We start from the raw sequence: 19164 nt of genomic DNA on the forward strand, positions 1-19164 counted from the left end.
GGCCTCACTGCTGTCACAAGGAATGTAAACTTTGTGACGGCAATAGGCAGTGACAGGTACTCTTTATGGAGAGATCTGAGGTCTATAAGACCCCAAATCCCTCCTCTTCCCATTAAAAGCCTCTAATCCCACCAAGATCAGTGTTTTTGAATGCTTTTGATTTTTGAAAATGACGCAGTTGACATTCGGTGATAGCAGGTTATCGCTTCCCGATTACCACAGCCGAGAGCCGAGCAAAGCCGTTCCGGGCTTTGTTCTGCTCTCCATTTAGCTGGTGGGAGCGCTGGCTGGTCGCTTGGGTCTCCCAGTGGGACAGGAGAGCGTAAGAAAGCCATGGAAGGCAGCGGAATTGGGGGGGGGGGAGCGCCCTCTCCCGCTTCTTGTAAAAACAATCCAGCAGCTAGTTAGCCTCTAGGATTGCTTTTACAAGAGAGCTGACTGCCAGCTCTAAAGAAAATGCAGAATTTTTGATTCTTCCATCAGCTCAATCCTTCACATTTATTTATTTCGAGTGACAGTGAGTCTCAGGGGCAGTGCCGGGATCCAGTGTCGGAAATCTTCATAGCGGCAGTGCCGCGCATGTGCACTAGGTTTCCCCTGCCGATGACGTCAGCCAGCAGAGAAGACGGGGCATGAGAGACCTAATGCACATGCATGAGTCAGGACAGCGGGAAAGTTTGACTCAGCGCCGACTCCGCCAGCCGCCAGGAAAGTAGTCACTGACTCTCACTGTCTGAAGGGGTTTTAACCCCTTCAACTTGGGATGGGGGGGGTGGGAGGCTGCCTGGAACACAGGCTCTCCATTGGTGATGGTGAGGCTCCTCACTGGTGAGGCTCTATAAGTCTCTATATCATATAGACTATGATATAGAGACTTAGAGAGCCTCACCAATGACTATATCATAGTATTGTAAATTAATAAATGCAGGATTAATGTATCTGATTCTTGCTTGTTTTTTATGGAATGGAAGTATTGATTTTCCTGTTCGTTTTCCTAACTTCTTTTTATTAGGTTTGGAGTATAATTTTTTTAATGTGGCTGTTTTTCTTAAAAAAAATGTTCTCTACTTCTCCTGTGCTCCCTTTTTGTATTCTGCAGCAAGATTTTCTTAGGCCTAAAGGCTGCTACATATTTTAGGTAAAAAAAATCGCAAAAAGCGTATTTTGATTGGTTTGCAAAAAAGTTATCGTGTCTACAAACTACAGGAAAGATGTATGTTATTTTTATTGTTTTTTTTTTTACTAGTAATGGCGGCGATCTGCGATTTTTAGCGGGACTGCGACATTGCAGTGGACAGATCGGACCCCTAACTGACATTTTTGACACTTTTGCGGGGGACCAGTGACATTACTACAGTAATCAGTGCTAAAAATATGCACTGTTACTGTAATAATGACACTGGCAGGGAAGGGGTTAACACTGTGGATGTTACATCGTGGGACAAGCATATGGGGGGGGGCGGAAATTTTATTTTGCCTAGGATGCCAAAAATCCTTGCACCGGCCCTGGTGATAGGTCCTCTTTATGGAGAGATCCTGGGTCTATGGAACCACTTATCTTTCCTCTGATCTCCAAAGCATTTGCTCAAACTGAGATTGGTTTGATAGGCTGCTTTACAAGCCAAAAACAGCTTATCAACAAACAAACCTATGCTGGAAGTGTCAAAATCCTTGTTTACAGTACAAGTAAGCCAATTAGTAGCCGATAACAAACATGCATAACAAATAAACCATCAGACACGGTTCCCTACATAATAATTCCATGCTAAAAACTCACAGATAACACTGAATTGTGGAAAACATAAGAATTTGTTATATAAAGTTAGCAAGAGGATTGTAGATCATAAGTAGATATATTGACGACATATAAGAGTCCTCCTTACTCAGAGAACCAAACCGACCATGGATGGGCCATAGAGGAGTTATAAAACTCTAATCTTACCTATAGAACACATAGAGAGAGTTAGGAAAAGGGCAGAAATGTAATTTAGAGTAGTATTACATTTGCTTTATTTTCTCTAAAGATAATGTATTCAGATAATTTGGGTTTTTTAAATCACGTGCCGTACTTTTAAAATGACTTTTCAGAGCACACACTGCAAAGCCCCCCATTGTATGGGCATAGGAGTGTCATCCCTTTGGTGGTCAGAGATGATTTGTTGTACGGTGTTTCCTAAATGCATAACAAGCATGCATAATGAATAAACCATTAGACACGGTTCCCTACATAATAATTCCATGCTACAAACTCACAGATAACACTGAATTATGGAAAACATAAGAATTTGTTATATAAAGTTAGCAAGAGGATTGTAGATCACAGGTAGATATATTGACGACATACAAGAGTCCTCCTTACTCAGAGAACCAAACTGACCATGGATGGGCCATAGAGGGGTTATAAAACTCGAATCTTACCTATAGAACACAGAGAGAGTTAGGAAAAGGGCAGAAATGTCATTTATAGAAGTATTACATTTGCGTTATTTTCCCTAAAGATCATGTATCCCGATGAGTTGGGTTTTTTGAGTCACGTGTCATACTTTTAAAAAGACTTTATGGAGCACACACTGCCACCCCCCCCCCCCCACTTTATGGGCATAGGAGTATCATCCCTTTGGTGATCAGAGATGATTTGTTGTACAGTGTTTCGCAAATCCCAGACGTACGCCAAGTATCCTGTAGAGGTTATCCTTAAAGTAAAAGTCCTGTCAGATCCTAACTATGATGTAAACTTGCTCCCACCCCCATTCTAAGCCTATTATAACCACTTCAGCTCATTATTACAGGCAACCTAGGCACAATAGCTTCTTGGCTGTACTTTAAACACAGTCTCTGCACTTGAGAGGACACTTTGGTAGGCTTACATTACTGGAACAGCATCTGATGAAGGGGATGACTGATAGGCAGAACAGCTGTGGAGGCAGCTTAAATAAACTGATAGGAAGATCCTTGTCCCACTCTCCAGAGTTCCCCGATGGCAGAGCCAGGCGTGAACTATCCCTTCTCAAACGGAACCTCTCACTAGAGCTAAGTACACTGTCCCCAGCCAGCAGGGATCCTGTCCTTGCCTTATCCACTTTGTTATTGCATGCCAACCGCAGTGGGAGAGTGCTTTTTATTAGCATTTCCCTCACTAAAAATGCCCACGGAGGTCAGCCAGGGCAGCAGCGTTCAATCAGGCTGCTGCTCTCCTGATCACACCTACGGAGGCTTCAGGGGAACAAAGCTCCTCTCAACTTCTGTTCCCCTCTGCACAGCAGCCAGCTGAACAGTGCCACTTACAGAGGATGGATAAACTGCACCCACCTACAATGGGACACAAAGCAGCCATATTAATCCTTACTTATAAGGTTATCCATCACCTACAGGTGATTACTGGCAAAAAAAGACAGGAAGTCCTTTTCTATATAACCCCTCCTTCAAAAGAAGTGCCTCAGTTTTGTAGCAAGCCATACATACCAAAATAGGAGAGGGATCTCTGTGTCCCATGAGATACTCCAAGAAAGGCGAGTAGGTAAATCCACCTTTTTTTTATCGTACATCATGGGACGCAGAGCAATCATAATAATTCTTACCCATGGGGATGTCCTAAAGCAATGCTTATGAGAGTAGGGAGACACAGCCACCACCAATAGGCCAAAAAAAAAAAAAGGACTACACAGCAGCCTTAAAAATGCTGACCAATCAGTATCCTCAGCAGATCTTACATTCACCGGGTAAAACCTAATAAAGGTGTGAACTTAAAACCTGGTGGCGGACTTGAAGACTTGCGCCAATGAAGCCTGATGACAGACAGCCATGGAGGCACCAATGCTCCTGGTAGAATGAGGCGTCACAAGCAATGGTGGAGTCCTCACTAGGGATGATCGAACGGTTCGGGTCCACCATCGGTTCGGCCCGAACATTGGGTGTTCGAGGTTCGGCCAAATTTAGAACTTTTTGCCCAAAAAGTTCGGAATTCGGCAACCAGAACCGACCAAAATGCAATGCTTCAGGAAATGGGCTTTAAAAGCCCGTGATTGGACCAGAACCATTAGCAAAAGCCAATTGAGGGGGCAGGAGAATGCTAGGAATGTGATTGGAGTGACTAGGGGGTCCCTAGACCAATCATTAGTGAATACGCCCCCCAGTATATAAGATCGCGCCCGCCAAATTCCTAGCATTCTTGTACGGGACATGGAAGAGAGTGGAATGCTGTTCTGTTCTAATGTGTTACAAAGTGTCATTTAGCTATTTTTAGTGTGAGGAAAGGGATATCTAGTGTAGTTAGAGTGCTCCTTTACACTTAAGTTAGCTTCAAAAATTTAGTTTCTGTAGGGAAAGTATTAAGTGTAAAGGGACCGTAGTGTAGTGTAGGGTTAACTGACAGTGACTGCTATGGAAGGGTGACAAAACCCTTCCATAGCAGGGTGACCGCTATAGAGAAATTATCATTTCTCTGAGTTGCTTCGGGACAGGAATATGGCTTCTCACCATCCAAGCATTTTTCATGCTGCAGGGGCTGCCACTGCCAGTGCTTTTTTGAGGACATGTTTGATGTCAGACATGACATCTGAACATGTGTATAGGGGGTATATATACACATATATGTCTGTATATATACCCCTAGACATATATAGGTGTGATAGTAGCAGAAATATATGCTTGCGCTAATGAAATCATTTACAGTAATATATTTCTGCTACTATCACACCTATATATGTCTAGGTGTCTATATACATATAATTATGTGTGTATATATACCACTATACACAAGTTCAGATGTTTTGCCTGCCTCAAAAGAACCCCAAAAAATGCCAAAAAAAAACGCTAGCGTAAAAAAAAAAAATGCCCAGGTGTGTTTTTGCTGGCATTTTTTGGGGGTTTTTGGAGGCAGGCAAAACATCAGAACTTGTGCACAGTACCACTATACACAAGTTCAGATGTTTTTCCTGACTGCAAAGAACCCAAAAAAAATGCCTGCTATTAAACCGGCAAGGTGTGAAAACTCCTGTGCTGAAAGTGTTCTAATACAAACAATCTCTTTTTTTATGGTTCTGGACATGCTACAGAGCTGAAACTTCACATGTACACATTTTAGACCCCCCCCAGATACTAAATCCAAATCAAAAAATCTCTCTCTTTTTTTTTTTTCAGTAATTGGCTTTTTTATCAAAAATTACAATTTTTAAGAACTTTTTTTTGTGTGATTAATAGTTAATGGGGCATGACCAAGAACCCTAGGGACTTTTTAGGGGCATTTATTGGGTTTTAGGGCTTAAAAATGGTGTTTTTTGATTACCGAAGTTCGGGTCCCATTGATTTCAATGGGGTTCTGAAATCCGGGCCGAACTTTCGGGAAGTTCGGATGTTCTGGCCGAACCGAACTTTTCAAAAGTTCGATCATCCCTAGTCCTCACTTTAAAACCATAGGCATGAGAAATAGGCTTACAAATCCAACCGGAAATGGATGACTTAGTAGCCGTCTGACCCTTACTCGGTCCTACAGGAAGGACAAAATGTAAATCTGACTGCGGAAATCAACTTCAAAAACATCTCGACAGTCCGAACCACATCTAATGTGTGAAGGGCCTTGTCTCCAAGCGAATGAAGCCTTGGAAAAGGCAAACAATGTCATGCTTCAGATGGAAAGATGAAAAAAAAAAAACACCTGGTCATGGTGAAGAACTCGAAACAGCTCCTTGAAAGAAAGAGCTGCCAATTCTGATATTTATTTTGCTGCAACCAAGACAACACATTTCTAAATAAAAACTAATGAAAGGCAATGATCTGATTTAAAAAAGGTGGTCTCTGACAGCACCAATTTGAGGTCCAATGGGAAAAAGGGCAATCTTTCCATATGCTTGACCCCTTGGACAAAGGCAAACCCTAAGGAAGTGATTAGGCTTAGAAATAGGACTTGATCGTACTCCAGGGCAGTCCTGTATCTATTCCAAACTGAAGTTAAACCAGGATCTTATTTTGGATAGAGTAGTCAATAAAAAAAAAAAAATAAATAAATAAATCTATGTCAATGTCTATCCTATAGCCACAAAAAGGAAGTGAGAGGAATTCCCTCATAAAACCCCTTTTTAGAAAGTCACAGAAGTGTGATAAGGACCATTGCTAGAAGGGATTTCATTTTTGTAGCCTGGTTGAAATGCCACTTTAAATTATTGGCAGTATGTTTTTTTTGTTGTTGTTTTTTTTTTTTTTTTTTTTGAAACAACATGTTATGAAAGATGCTTGTCATGTTATGAATGGAGCAATAAACGTATATGCAGATTTCACAAGACTTGTAAAAAAAAAGAGGAAGATGGAGGTGGGGACGATAAATAGAGGTGGAATCAGACACATAAATCCCTATTACAGAGGACAGAAGATGAAGATCTGGCGGTGTGTGCTATGGCTCTGTGCAGTCACATTGGAGGTGGCTCGCTCTCAGTCTCCAGATCAGGAAGAACGGATCAAAGAGGCCCTGGATCTCTACAACCAGAGGGAGGATGTCCTCTATTTCTATAAACCCCTCGAGGACCTTCCAGCCATACTTATGCAGGTGGAGTACAGGGCAATATATGGGGGAGGGATGGGGGCTTCAAGGGCAATTGTATACTTTCAAGGATTTGTCAATGTAACTATGTCAATTCCTTAAAAATGTTCAGAAAAAGTAGAACCATTTATCCAGCTATCCATCCAGAGCCTCTACTTTATAGACCAGATACATCCTAAATATAGAACCATTTATCCAACTGTCCATCCATAGCCTCTGGTTTGTAGATCAGATACATCCTAAATATAGAACCATTTATCCAACTGTCCATCCAGAGCCTCTGGTTTATAGACCAGGTATGTCCTAAATATAGAGCCATTTATCTAACTGTCCATCCAGAGCCTCTGGTTTATAGACCGAATACATACTAAATATAGAGCCATTTATCCAACTGTCCATCCAGAGCCTCTGGTTTATAGACCGGGCACATCCTAAATATAGAGCCATTTTTCTAACTGTCCATCCAGAGCCTCTGGTTTATAGACCGAATACATACTAAATATAGAGCCATTTATCCAACTGTCCATCCAGAGCCTCTGGTTTATAGACCAAATACATCCTAAATATAGAGCCATTTTTCTAACTGTCCATCCAGAGCCTCTACTTTATAGACCGGGCACATCCTAAATATAGAGCCATTTATCCAACTGTCCATCCAGAGCCTCTGGTTTATAGACCGGGCACATCCTAAATATAAAGCCATTTTTCTAACTGTCCATCCAGAGCCTCTACTTTATAGACCGGGCACATCCTGAATATAGAACCATTTATCCAGCTGTCTATCCAGAGCCTCTGGTTTATAGACCAGGCACATCCTGAATATAGAACCATTTATCCAACTGGCCAACCAGAGCCTCTGGTTTATAGACCAGGCACATCCTGAATATAGAACCATTTATCCAAGTGTCCATCCAGAGTTCCTGATTTATAGACCACTTTCCTCATAAATATAGAATAATTTATCCAACTGTCCAACCAGGCACATCCTGAATATAGAACCATTTATCCAGCTGTCTATCCAGAGCCTCTGGTTTTTAGACCAGATAAATCCAAAATATAGAACCATTTATCCAGCTGTCCATCATTTCATCAAGACTGCCCGGGCTGGAAGACATTTATTATTGATAATAAATAATAATATGATTTGGTAATGGGGGAGATGTGATGACTGATTAATGACAGGCCCCCTTTAATGTCACCCAAGAAATCAGGAATAGTTACATTTATATTACAAATCACATCTAAAGATTTATTTTTCTTTTTAATTGATATTAAAAATTGAAAAAAATGCCAATTTTCATTCAAATCAATATTCCTGAAACACTTAGGGGTGACAAAAACTCTGAAAAGTCTATTTGTATCTTTCCGTCATGCAAATCTCCTTCCAGGAGGAAACAAAGGATGAAATCCTGAGATTTGGAATAATAGAGACGAGGTGTCTGAAGTCGGAGGGAGGTGACGCAGCGCAGTGTGACTTTAAAGCGGATGGGGTGAGTTTTATCTGAGAATATTTCATGAGAAATGTGAAGTCTTTGTTTATAACCGAGAGCCACATGCAGATGAAAGGTCACTCCTCTGATGATGAATGATACAGAGTAATACAATGTAACAATAATATCACTTTGTATTTCTGATCTGATGTGTGTGACAGCTCCATCACTGTGCTGGGAGCACATACAGTATCTCACAAAAGTAAGTACACCCCTCACATTTTTGTAAATATTTTATTCTATCTTTTCCTGTGACAACACTGAAGAAATGACACTTTGCTACAATGTAAAGTAGTGAGTGTACAGCTTGTATAACCGTGTAAATTTGCTGTCCCCTCAAAATAACTCAAAATAACTAAGTTAACCACTTTACCACCGGAGGTTTTTGCTGTCTTACGTCTGGGCCACTTTATGCGATTCGGCACTGTGTGACTTTAACTGACAATTGCGCGGTCATGCAACGCCGTACCTAAACGAAATTTACGTCCTTTTTTTCCCACAAACAGAGCTTTCTTTTGGTGGTATTTGATCACCTGTGCGATTTTTACTTTTTGTGCTATAAACCAAAAAAGAGCGACAATTTTGAAACAATAACAATATTTTTCACATTTTTTTATATGAAATCCCCCCCCCCCCTCAAAAATGTAAAAATCTAAATTTTTTATAATTTTAGGCCAATTTGTTTTCTGCTATATATTTTTGGTAAAAAAAATCGCAATAAGCGTATTTTGATTGGTTTTCACAAAAGTTATTGCGTTTACTAACTAAGGGAAAGATTTCTGTCGTTTTTGGTGTTTTTTTTTTTAACGAGTAATGGCGGCGATCTGCGATTTTTTTTGCGGGACTGCGACATTGCGGCGGACAGATCGGACCCTTGACTGACATTTTTGACACTTTTGGGGTTACCAGTGACATTACTGCAGTAATCAGTGCTATACATATGCACTGTTACTGTAAAAATGACACTGGCAGGGAAGGGGTTAATTTTATTGGAGAGGGAGGGGTTAATGTATGCCTGGTTCTTACTGACATGTGTGGGGGGAGGTGACTGAGTGACACAGGGACAGATCGCAGGTTCAGCTATGCTGAACCCTGCAATCTGACCCTGCCTGTCACTTAGGAGATCCACCCGCTTTGTTTACACAAGCGGGCAGATCTCCAGACTCGATTCCCCGACGATCGGGGAAGAGCGGCGGTGATCACCGCCGCTCCTCCCCTGGCCCGACTCCGGCTGTGACTGAATACAGCGGGAGCGAGCCTCCGGCGGGGCGCGCGCGCCGAGGAGAAGGGGGAGTGTCTGGCGACGTAGGTCTACGTCGTCAGACCTACAAGAGCCACTTTGCCGCAGTAGTTTGGAGATTTTGTTGGTTCCTCAAGCCAACAGAGAAAAGATGGGACTTTTAAGGCAGTAGAGAAGAAAATAAGACGTATAATGTGATTTTCATATGCAATTTTTATATAAAATATATTTATTTGTTCGTGCTAACATAGATCATAAAAGGTGCTTCATTTGGGCAAGTGGCCCAAGAGTGAGTAGTGATAAAGAGTAGAAGAAATGACATGTGTGAGATTGGTGACTTTAAAGGATGCTCTGTTATCCATGCGATTTCTGGATTCTACATGAGACATCCCAGTCCTACGCGTTTCGGCTCTTGCCTTTTTCACGGATATCACCATATCTATAAGTATATTAGATTATAATGAGATATGTATCTTTCAGTAACGGTAAGTTACAGTAATTTATACATAGAACATTTACAATTGTATTTTTTGCAGATATGCTAGAATCAGGATTTATAGGGTACCTTCATTATACTCTTCTCCTATGAAGCAGCAAGAATCCCTAAAAAGTTGGAGGACATCAATTAGGAGTAATTTCGGTGGATTATGTGTGGCGGTGTGGTCCATTCAGAGTAATAAAAGGCAGGCTCTTACTTTAAAGGGACTCCATATGCGTCTCCTTTAGCTGGCGGTTAGGGGAAACAGTTCCTTTGTCCTATTTCTGCGGTAATCTTAGCCCATCTGGGTAAATACGGGATATATACAATTTTTTATTTATTTAATTGTGCCCATAAATTCAGTGGACCGACCCCCTGCACATATATTGTAACATACCTGGTGGCTAGTGGTTCTCCTTAAGTCTGGGGGAGAAGGCTGTGTGATCTGAAGGACCGTATCACTGATTGTAGTGCTGCTTACAGTTTCATATTCTTGACTGGAATATGTTGAAGTGTCTCATTGTTTATTCATAATAAAACAAATGACAGTACATCATGTGTATATATAAAATATATATAGATTAATCATTTTAACATTTTAACAGCAGTCCCAGGTATTGGATCCTGGACATTTTTGACAGCATAAATGGGTCTGGGGTTTGGAAGGAGACAATGACTGTCCTAAGACATTTAAAAGGGAGGAGAGTGACGCTCTATTCCCATGGGGAAGGAACCCCATTTCGAGCAGTCAATGTATATGTATTAATAATAACTAATAATCCTCAGCCTTACGCCCAAACTGTAGAACTATCTCCGCGCTTTAGGAAGCACCAGCAAGCTGCTGATAATAGTGTAAACCAATATTGCTGCTACTTCAACAAATAACGAATATATTTGATACTGGGATTGAATAAAAGAATAGTAGCGCAGAGACAATATTCAAAAGGTCTCATGAAATAAATTGCAAATCACCCAAATGAAGTGTAGTACTGAAAACAGTCCACAGAACATAAAGTGACTACTCCCGCAGAATATATCTCAAATGTGGTCTAGAAAACACCAGTCCCTTTGACCATCAGATCATTGGTATAAGTGAGCTTAGTCCTTCCTTATATGATCCTGTAGACAACTTTCACTAGGAAGTCAATGTTCCGTGTGGTCTTGTAGGTTCACCTTTAATCCACCACCAAGTGCAGGGGGAAGGTAAGAAATGGGCACTCACCGGATCACCATGCCCATTTACTCTCATAAATGAGCCCACCTCACAAATGTATATCCACCCGTGGCAGCAGGATAAGACAGAAGCAGTAGGGGATAATCCGTGGTCCACTCCAATTATAGTCACTCACTCTTCCTCACATGTATGTGGAAATAAAAAATATGCCTCCACTAGTGCAATATGTCTGGTATCACTTTTAATCAAATAAAGATAAAATACATTGCACTCACTTGTGGTAACATATAGGTAAACACATCACTCTAATACAGTCACAGCGGTCGGCATTCCCAGCTACACAGACATGGCTCCACGCCAAGCCAGGTAGTACCGGAAGTCCTCCACGGCCGTCAGTCTCGATTGGGTGCGTCGTCTGGCCACGCCCCGATGCGTTTCGTCACTTCCTGACTTCAACTGGGGGCGCCACATTTGAGATATATTCTGCGGGAGTAGTCACTTTATGTTCTGTGGACTGTTTTCAGTACTACACTTCATTTGGGTGATTTGCAATTTATTTCATGAGACCTTTTGAATATTGTCTCTGCGCTACTATTCTTTTATTCAATGTATATGTATTATTCTCCCAGTATTGCAATGGGGGAGAGACAGATCGGAACTTTGCCGCAGTAGAGCTCTAGTGAGCAGCTGTAAAGTGGTTAAAAAGTCCAAATTGGGCCCAAAGTGTCAAAATTTTGTGTGGCCACCATTATTTTCCAGCACTGCCTTAACCCTTTTGGGCATGGAGTTCACCAGAGCTTCACAGGTTGCCACTGGAGTCCTCTTCCACTCCTCCATGACGACATCACAGAGCTGGTGGATGTTAGAGACCTTCTGCTCCTCTAACTTATGTTTGAGGATGCCCCACAGATGCTCAATAGGGTTTAGGTCTGGAGAGATGCTTGGCCATTCCATCACCTTTACCCTCAGCTTCTTTAGCAAGGCAGTGGTCATCTTGGAGGTGTGTTTGGGGTCGTTATCATGTTGGAATACTGCCCTGCGGCCCAGTGTCCGAAGGGAGGGGATCATGATCTGCTTCAGTATGCCACAGTACATGTTGGCATTCATGGTTCCCTCAATGAACTGCAGCTCCCCAGTGCCGGCAGCAGTCATGCAGCTTCAGACCATGACACTCCCACCACCATGCTTGATTGTAGGCAAGACACACTTATCTTTGTACTCCTCACCTGGTTGCCGCTACACACACTTGACACCATCTGAACCAAATAAGTTTATCTTGGTCTCATCAGACCACAGGACATGGTTCCAGAAATCCATGTTCTTAGTCTGCTTGTCTACAGCAAACTGTTTGCGGGCTTTCTTGATCATCATGTTTAGAAGAGGCTTCCTTCTGGGACAACAGCAATTCAGACCAATTTGATGCAGTGTGCGGTGCATGGTCTGAGCACTGACAGGCTGACCCCCCACCCCTTCAACCTCTGCAGCAATGCTGGCAGCACTCATACGTCTATTTCCCAAAGACAACCTCTGGATATGACTCTGAGCATGTGCACTCAAATTCCTTGGTGGACCATGGCGAGGCCTGTTCTGAGTGGAACCTGTCCTGTTAAACCGCTGTATTGTCTTGGCCACCATGCTGCAGCTCAGTTTCAGAGTCTTAGCAATCTTCTTATTGCCTAGGCCATATTTAAATAGAGCAACAATTCTTTTTTTCAGATCCTCAGAGAGTTTTTTGCCATGAGGTGCCATGTTGAACTTCCAGTGACCAGTATGAGAGAGTGAGAGCAAATAACACCAAATTTAACACACCTGCTCCCCATTCACACCTGAGACCTTGTAACACTAACGAGTCACATGATACCGGGGAGCGGAAATGGCTAATTGGGCCCAATTTGGACATTGTCACTTAGGGGTGTACTCACTTTAGTTGCCAGCGGTTTAGACATTAATGGCTGTGTGTTGAGTTATTTTGAGGGGACAGTAAATTTACACTGTTATACAAGCTGTACACTCACTACTTTACATTGTAGCAAAGTGTCATTTCTTCAGTGTTGTCACATGAAAAGATAGAATAAAATATTTTCAAAAATATGAGGGGTGTACTTACTTTTGGGAGATACTGTATGTGAAACATGTAGGCAGCTTTAGGGACCATCCATCCTGCCATTACATATATGCGTTACATGGTCAGCAGGAAGTCAACATTGATCAAAGTAGAATGAAATTTGGTTTTCCCGTATTTTGTCTACAGAAGTCACCAGTACTTTTGCTGATATTTGGCTTTCAGTGTATAGATAGTTTGGACCAGCGACCAACTCAGGCGTGAACTGACCATTCGGGCTCTCGGGCACTGCCCGAGGGTCCGGGGTCAGTAGGGGGCCCATGAAAGGCTCCACACCTCATACAGGGGCAGTATATTTAGGTCCATGTAAATAATGTGTCTGCCTGACACATTTTCTAGAAAGGAATGTGGCTCCGAGCAGGACCTGGTGGGAAGGTAAAGGGAATGGGTGATATTAGATGATATGACAAGACACTGACTCCTTTATCACAGCTAATGTATTGATCGGGGGAATACTGTTAAAAGGATCTGGGAACCTTACAGGCATCTGAAAGCTATAAAACATGAAACAGATGTATTTGTTTTTTGGAGGTCTCCTGGTGTAGTATGGGGGGATAGGGGAGCACCCCTTCCTTTCTCACCCCTCTCTCTCTCAGCCCCTCTCTCCTCCCTCCCTCTCTCTCTCAGCCCCTCTCTCCTCCCTCCCTGTCTCTCTCAGCCCCTCTCTCCTCCCTCCCTCTCTCTCTCAGCCCCTCTCTCCTCCCTCCCTGTCTCTCTCAGCCCCTCTCTCCTCCCTCCCTCTCTCTCTCAGCCCCTCTCTCCTCCCTCCCTCTCTCTCTCAGCCCCTCTCTCCTCCCTCCCTGTCTCTCTCAGCCCCTCTCTCCTCCCTCCCTCTCTCTCTCAGCCCCTCTCTCCTCCCTCCCTCTCTCTCTCTCAGCCCCTCTCTCCTTCCTCTCTGTCTCTCTCAGCCCCTCTCTCCTCCCTCCCTCTCTCTCTCAGCCCCTCTCTCCTCCCTCCCTCTCTCTCTCAGCCCCTCTCTCCTCCCTCCCTGTCTCTCTCAGCCCCTCTCTCCTCCCTCCCTCTCTCCTCCCTCCCTGTCTCTCTCAGCCCCTCTCTCCTCCCTCCCTCTCTCTCACTCCCCTCTATCTCTCTCAACCCATATCTCCCCCTCTCTTTTTCTCTCTTTCTCACTCCCCCTCTCTCTCCCCTCTTTCTCTCTCTACCCTTCTCTCTCACCCCCTTCCCCCATCTCTCTCTCACCCCACTCTGTCTCATTCCCTTGTCTCTCTTTCCTCCATCTCTCCTCCCTCTCTCTCCTTCTATATCTCCCTCCTCCTTTTCTCTCCTCCCCCCCCTCTCTTCCCTCTCTCTCCTTCTATACCCCCCCTTTCACCCGCTCTTTCTCTCTCCTTCTATATCTCTCTCCTCCTTCCCTCTCCTCCTTCTCTCTCTCCCCTCTCTCTCACCCTCTTTCTCTTTCAACCCCTCTATTTCTCTCTTGCATCTCTCTCGCCCCCTTTCTCTTGTACCCCTCTCACTCTCATCCCCTCTCTCCCTCATCCCCCTCACCCCCTTACTCTCCTCTCTTTCTCACCCCCCTAGCCCCCATCTCTCACGCCCCTTCACTCTCTCTCACCCATCCCCCCTCTCTACACAAGGCAATTCATCTCTAAGTCATCGGGCATCTTTACCAGCAGGCAGCCATTTTTAAACCTGGAATGCCCAGTGGCTTCTACAGAAAGAAGCCAGGAACTTCCATGCAGGCCATGCTGCGATAGATATTTAAAAGCTCCCTCTGTGCAGTTGATCTGAAATTTGTAGGTGGGGATTGGAGTGAGTGGGGCTTGAGTGGGGACACAGAGGGGGCCCATGATCTGCGATTGCCCAGGGGCCCAATGAGTTGTCAGTCCGCCCTAGATCTCATCTCATCTCATCCAGGTGTGAACTGACCATTCGGGCCAGAGCCCGGGGTCAGTAGGGGGCCCCATGAGAGGCTCCACACCTCATACAGGGGCAGTATATTTAGGTCCATGTAAATAATGTGTCTGCCTGACACATTTTCTAGAAAGGAATGTGGCTCCGAGCAGGACCTGGTGGGAAGATAAGGGGAATCATTGATATTAGATGATATGACAAGACACTGACTCCTTTATCACAGCTAATGTATTGATCATGGACTCCTGTTAAAAGGATCTGGGAACCTTACAGGCATCTGAAAGCTATAGAACATGAAACAGGTGTATTTGTTTTTTGGAGGTCTCCTGGTGTAGTATGGGGTGATAGGGGAGCACCCGTCTCTTTCTCACCCCTCTCTCTCTCAGCCCCTCTCTCCTCCCTCCCTCTCTCTCTCAGCCCCTCTCTTTCATTCTATATCTCTCTCCTCCTTCTCTCTCTTCCCCTCTCTGTTCCCTCTCCCTTTCAACCCCTCTATCCCCCCTTTCACCCCCTCTCTCTCCCCATCTCTCACCCCCTCTCCACCACTTTCTCACCCCCTTCTCTCTCTCTCTCTCTTTCTCTCTCTCTCTCTCTCTCTCTCTCTCTCTCTCTCTCTCTCCCTCTCTCCTCCCTCTCTCTCCTTCTATATCTCTCTCTTCCTTTTCTCTCCACCCCCCTCTCTCTTCCCTCTCTCTCACCCCTCTCTGTCTCTCTCTCTCTCTCTCAACCCATCTCTCTACTTTCTTTTTCTCTCTTTCTCACTTCCCCTCTCTATTCCCTTCTTTATCTCTCTGCCCTTCTCTCTCACCCCCTTCCCCCCTTACTCTCTTACCCCACTCTGTCTCATTCCCTTCTCTCTCTCTCCTATCACCCCCTCCTTCTCTCTCTCTCCTCCTTCTCTCCTCCCTCTCTCTCCTTCTATATCTCTCTCACCCCCTCTCCTCCCTCTCCCCCCTTTCACCCCTTCTATCTCTCCTTCTATATCTCTCTCCTCCTTTTCTCTCCTCCCCCTCTCTCTTCCCTCTCTCTCTCACCCCCTCTACCCCCTTTCACCCCTTCTCTCTCTCCTTCTATATCTCTCTCCTCCTTTTCTCGCCCCCCCCCTCTCTCCCCTCTCTCTCAACCTCTTTCTCTTTCAACCCCTCTATATCTCTCCTGCATCTCTCTCGCCCCCTTTCTCTTGTACCTCTGTCACTCTCACCCCCTCTCTCCCTCACCACCTCACCCCCTCACCCCCTTACTCTCCTCTTTTTCTCACTTCCCTAAGCCCCATCTCTCACGCCCCCTCACTCTTTCTCACCCATTCCCCCCTCTCTACACAAGGCAATTAATCTCTCAGTCATTGGGCATCTTTAACAGCAGGCAGCCATCATTAAACCTGGAAGTGCCCAGTGGCTTCTACAGAAAGATGCCAGGAACTTCCATACAGGCCATGCTGCGATAAATATTTAAAAGTTTCCTCTGTGCAGTTGAGCTGCAATTTGTAGGTGGGGATTGGAGTGAGTGGGGCTTGAGTGGGGACACAGGGGGTCCATGATCTGCGATTGCCCGGGGGCCCCATGAGTTGTGAGTCTGGAATGCCCAGTGGCTTCTACAGAAAGATGCCAGGAACTTCCATACAGGCCATGCTGCGATAAATATTTAAAAGTTTCCTCTGTGCAGTTGAGCTGCAATTTGTAGGTGGGGATTGGAGTGAGTGGGGCTTGAGTGGGGACACAGGGGGTCCATGATCTGCGATTGCCCGGGGGCCCCCATGAGTTGTGAGTCCGCCCCTGGACCAACTCAATTATTTAAAGTGAAATTAAACCGTCAATTCTACTTTTATAGATTTCAGATAACTTGCATTCTGATTCTTCCCTGCTTTTGTCCTGCAGATATTGTGAGTCTGTAGGTGGGGCGCAGCGTAGTGCGGAGGCAATAACACGCAGAGTCCAAGTGCGAAGAAAGGACTTGTACTGAAATAATGCAAAGAAAGTTCACAAATAACCCGGTGGGAAGGCAGCCCAGCTGGGAACACTCACAGGTCTGACAGCGTGTAGGGAATAGGATTCAGAAGAATGGACAACGCCTGTTGAGAGGGGCAGAATGGAGCCTGGCCGTCTTGTGCTTAAGCAGGACGATGTCCAGAGAAGTTGTGAGCCCTAGGCTTTCCCTCCCCTCCTCTCCTTTCCCTGCGCTAGTTCTGTTCCTATCAGATGGGGTACCTGTCCCTACTCTGCCAACTCACAAAATGTGTGCCAAGCCTGGGAGCCAGGGCCTTAAATAGGCTTTCCCTGGCACAAGATGGCTGCTAGAGTCACATGGGACAGCAGCATCCAATTGGATCGCTTCCCCAGTGACCAAGGAAACCAGGAAACCATAGAGGGATGATGACTTCAAACTGAAGTGCCACAACTGCAGTGCGGAAGACTGCCTCCTGCAGTGGAGAAAGGAAACTGCACCTGCCTACAAGTCCAATACAGTCATTTCTTCAAACTGAGTGCTGAGTATGAGGGTCGGCCTGCTTTGATCACATGATCAGTCCTAATGTAGAAGATTTGTACCCCCATTAATTCCAATGATCTCAGAGAGGGGCGGGCACAGACAGCAGATTATTCGGAGTGTCGGTCTTAGGAGATCAGTGCATTGGTATAGGTGAGAGACATTCAACTCTTATTTTATCTGAATACGCAGGAAGTCAAAATCTGTGATCTGAACTTGACTGCACCCGGCAAAGAGAATCTGCAGTGTGACATCATAACCAAGGTAAGAGACCGACACAAAATCCACCCTCACCCCCTGCTGGAGGACTCTGCTCCTTCCTCTATAACTCTCCTCTCCTGAAATACTCTGCACTGCTGGAGGACTCTGCTCCTTCCTCTATAACTCTCCTCTCCTGAAATACTCTGCACTGCTGGAGGACTCTGCTCCTTCCTCTATAACTCTCCTCTCCTGAAATACTCTGCACTGCTGGAGGACTCTGCTCCCTCCTCTATAACTCTCCTCTCCTGAAATACTCTGCTCTGCTGGAGGACTCTGCTCCTTCCTCTATAACTCTCCTCTCCTGAAATATTCTGCACTGCTGGAGGACTCTGCTCCTTCCTCTATAACTCTCCTCTCCTGAAATACTCTGCACTGCCGGAGGACACTGCTCCTTCCTCTATAACTCTCCTCTCCTGAAATACTCTGCTCTGCTGGAGGACTCTGCTCCTTCCTCTATAACTCTCCTCTCCTGAAATACTCTGCTCTGCTGGAGGACTCTGCTCCTTCCTCTATAACTCTCCTCTCCTGAAATACTCTGCACTGCTGGAGGACTCTGCTCCTTCCTCCTATAACTCTCCTCTCCTGAAATACTCTGCACTGCTGGAGGACTCTGCTCCTTCCTCTATAACTCTCCTCTCCTGAAATACTCTGCTCTGCTGGAGGACTCTGCTCCTTCCTCCTATAACTCTCCTCTCCTGAAATACTCTGCTCTGCTGGAGGACTCTGCTCCTTCCTCTATAACTCTCCTCTCCTTAAATACTCTGCACTGCTGGAGGACTCTGCTCCTTCCTCTATAACTCTCCTCACCTGAAATACTCTGCACTTCCTTTATGTATGGGTGGTAATGAATCATGTATATGGGAGGAGCCTCTGCTTCCGGCATTGTAGTGCTGCACAGTGATTGCATTTTCCTCCGCAGTACAAATCATTACACACACAGGTTGGTCTTTACTGCATAGAATGTCTGTACAGTGCACGGTTGTTTTCCTGTCTCCTCAGTGTTATTGGTTTTATCTCAGCAGTCCTTCAGCAGGGTGGTGACATTTCTGGGGCCCTCCCACTGAATGTATTAGAATCAGACTTCTAATGTAATTATTGGGAAATATCACTTTTTCCTTCAGATTTCAAAGAGACGAAACGGCCGACCCCCTGGTAGACCCCCCGGCAGACCCCCCGGCAGACCCCCCGGCAGACCACGCCTTCCAGGCTCTAACACCTCTCTTGGATTCTAACCAGGCAGAAAATAAAAGAAGAGAAATGGATTCTATGGAACGATCCCCCCCGGCAAACCACGCCCCCCAGGCTATAACAGCCCCATTAAAAGTCGACCACGCCGTCCAGGCTAAAACAGTCCCATTGCAAGTGTACCAGGCAGGCCCATTAAAGGTGTACCACTCATAAAATAGCAGGCGGTCCTTCAGAGAAGAGAAGAGAAATGGATTCTATGGAACGTTCTCTATGAAATGTCACATAAAGGAGTAAAATAAAGAATGAAAATGATGCGACTCTCG

General features: G+C 44.9%; 1 protein-coding gene across 1 annotated transcript; it reads left to right on the plus strand.

Annotated features, from left to right (window-relative positions):
* Positions 1-6328: 6328 nt before the first annotated feature.
* On the plus strand, positions 6329-18899 carry LOC309556286 (cathelicidin-6-like). Its single transcript, XM_082258722.1, has 4 exons — positions 6329-6538; positions 7921-8022; positions 17585-17656; positions 18784-18899. Exons 1-4 carry the CDS (start codon positions 6365-6367, stop codon positions 18883-18885), a joined length of 450 nt encoding a protein of 149 aa, XP_082114848.1. The 5' UTR covers positions 6329-6364; the 3' UTR covers positions 18886-18899.
* The last annotated feature ends 265 nt before the right edge of the window (positions 18900-19164 follow it).

The sequence above is a fragment of the Pelophylax lessonae genome (assembly GCF_965119305.1).
Source record: "Pelophylax lessonae genome assembly, chromosome: 5".
NCBI lineage: Eukaryota > Metazoa > Chordata > Amphibia > Anura > Ranidae > Pelophylax > Pelophylax lessonae.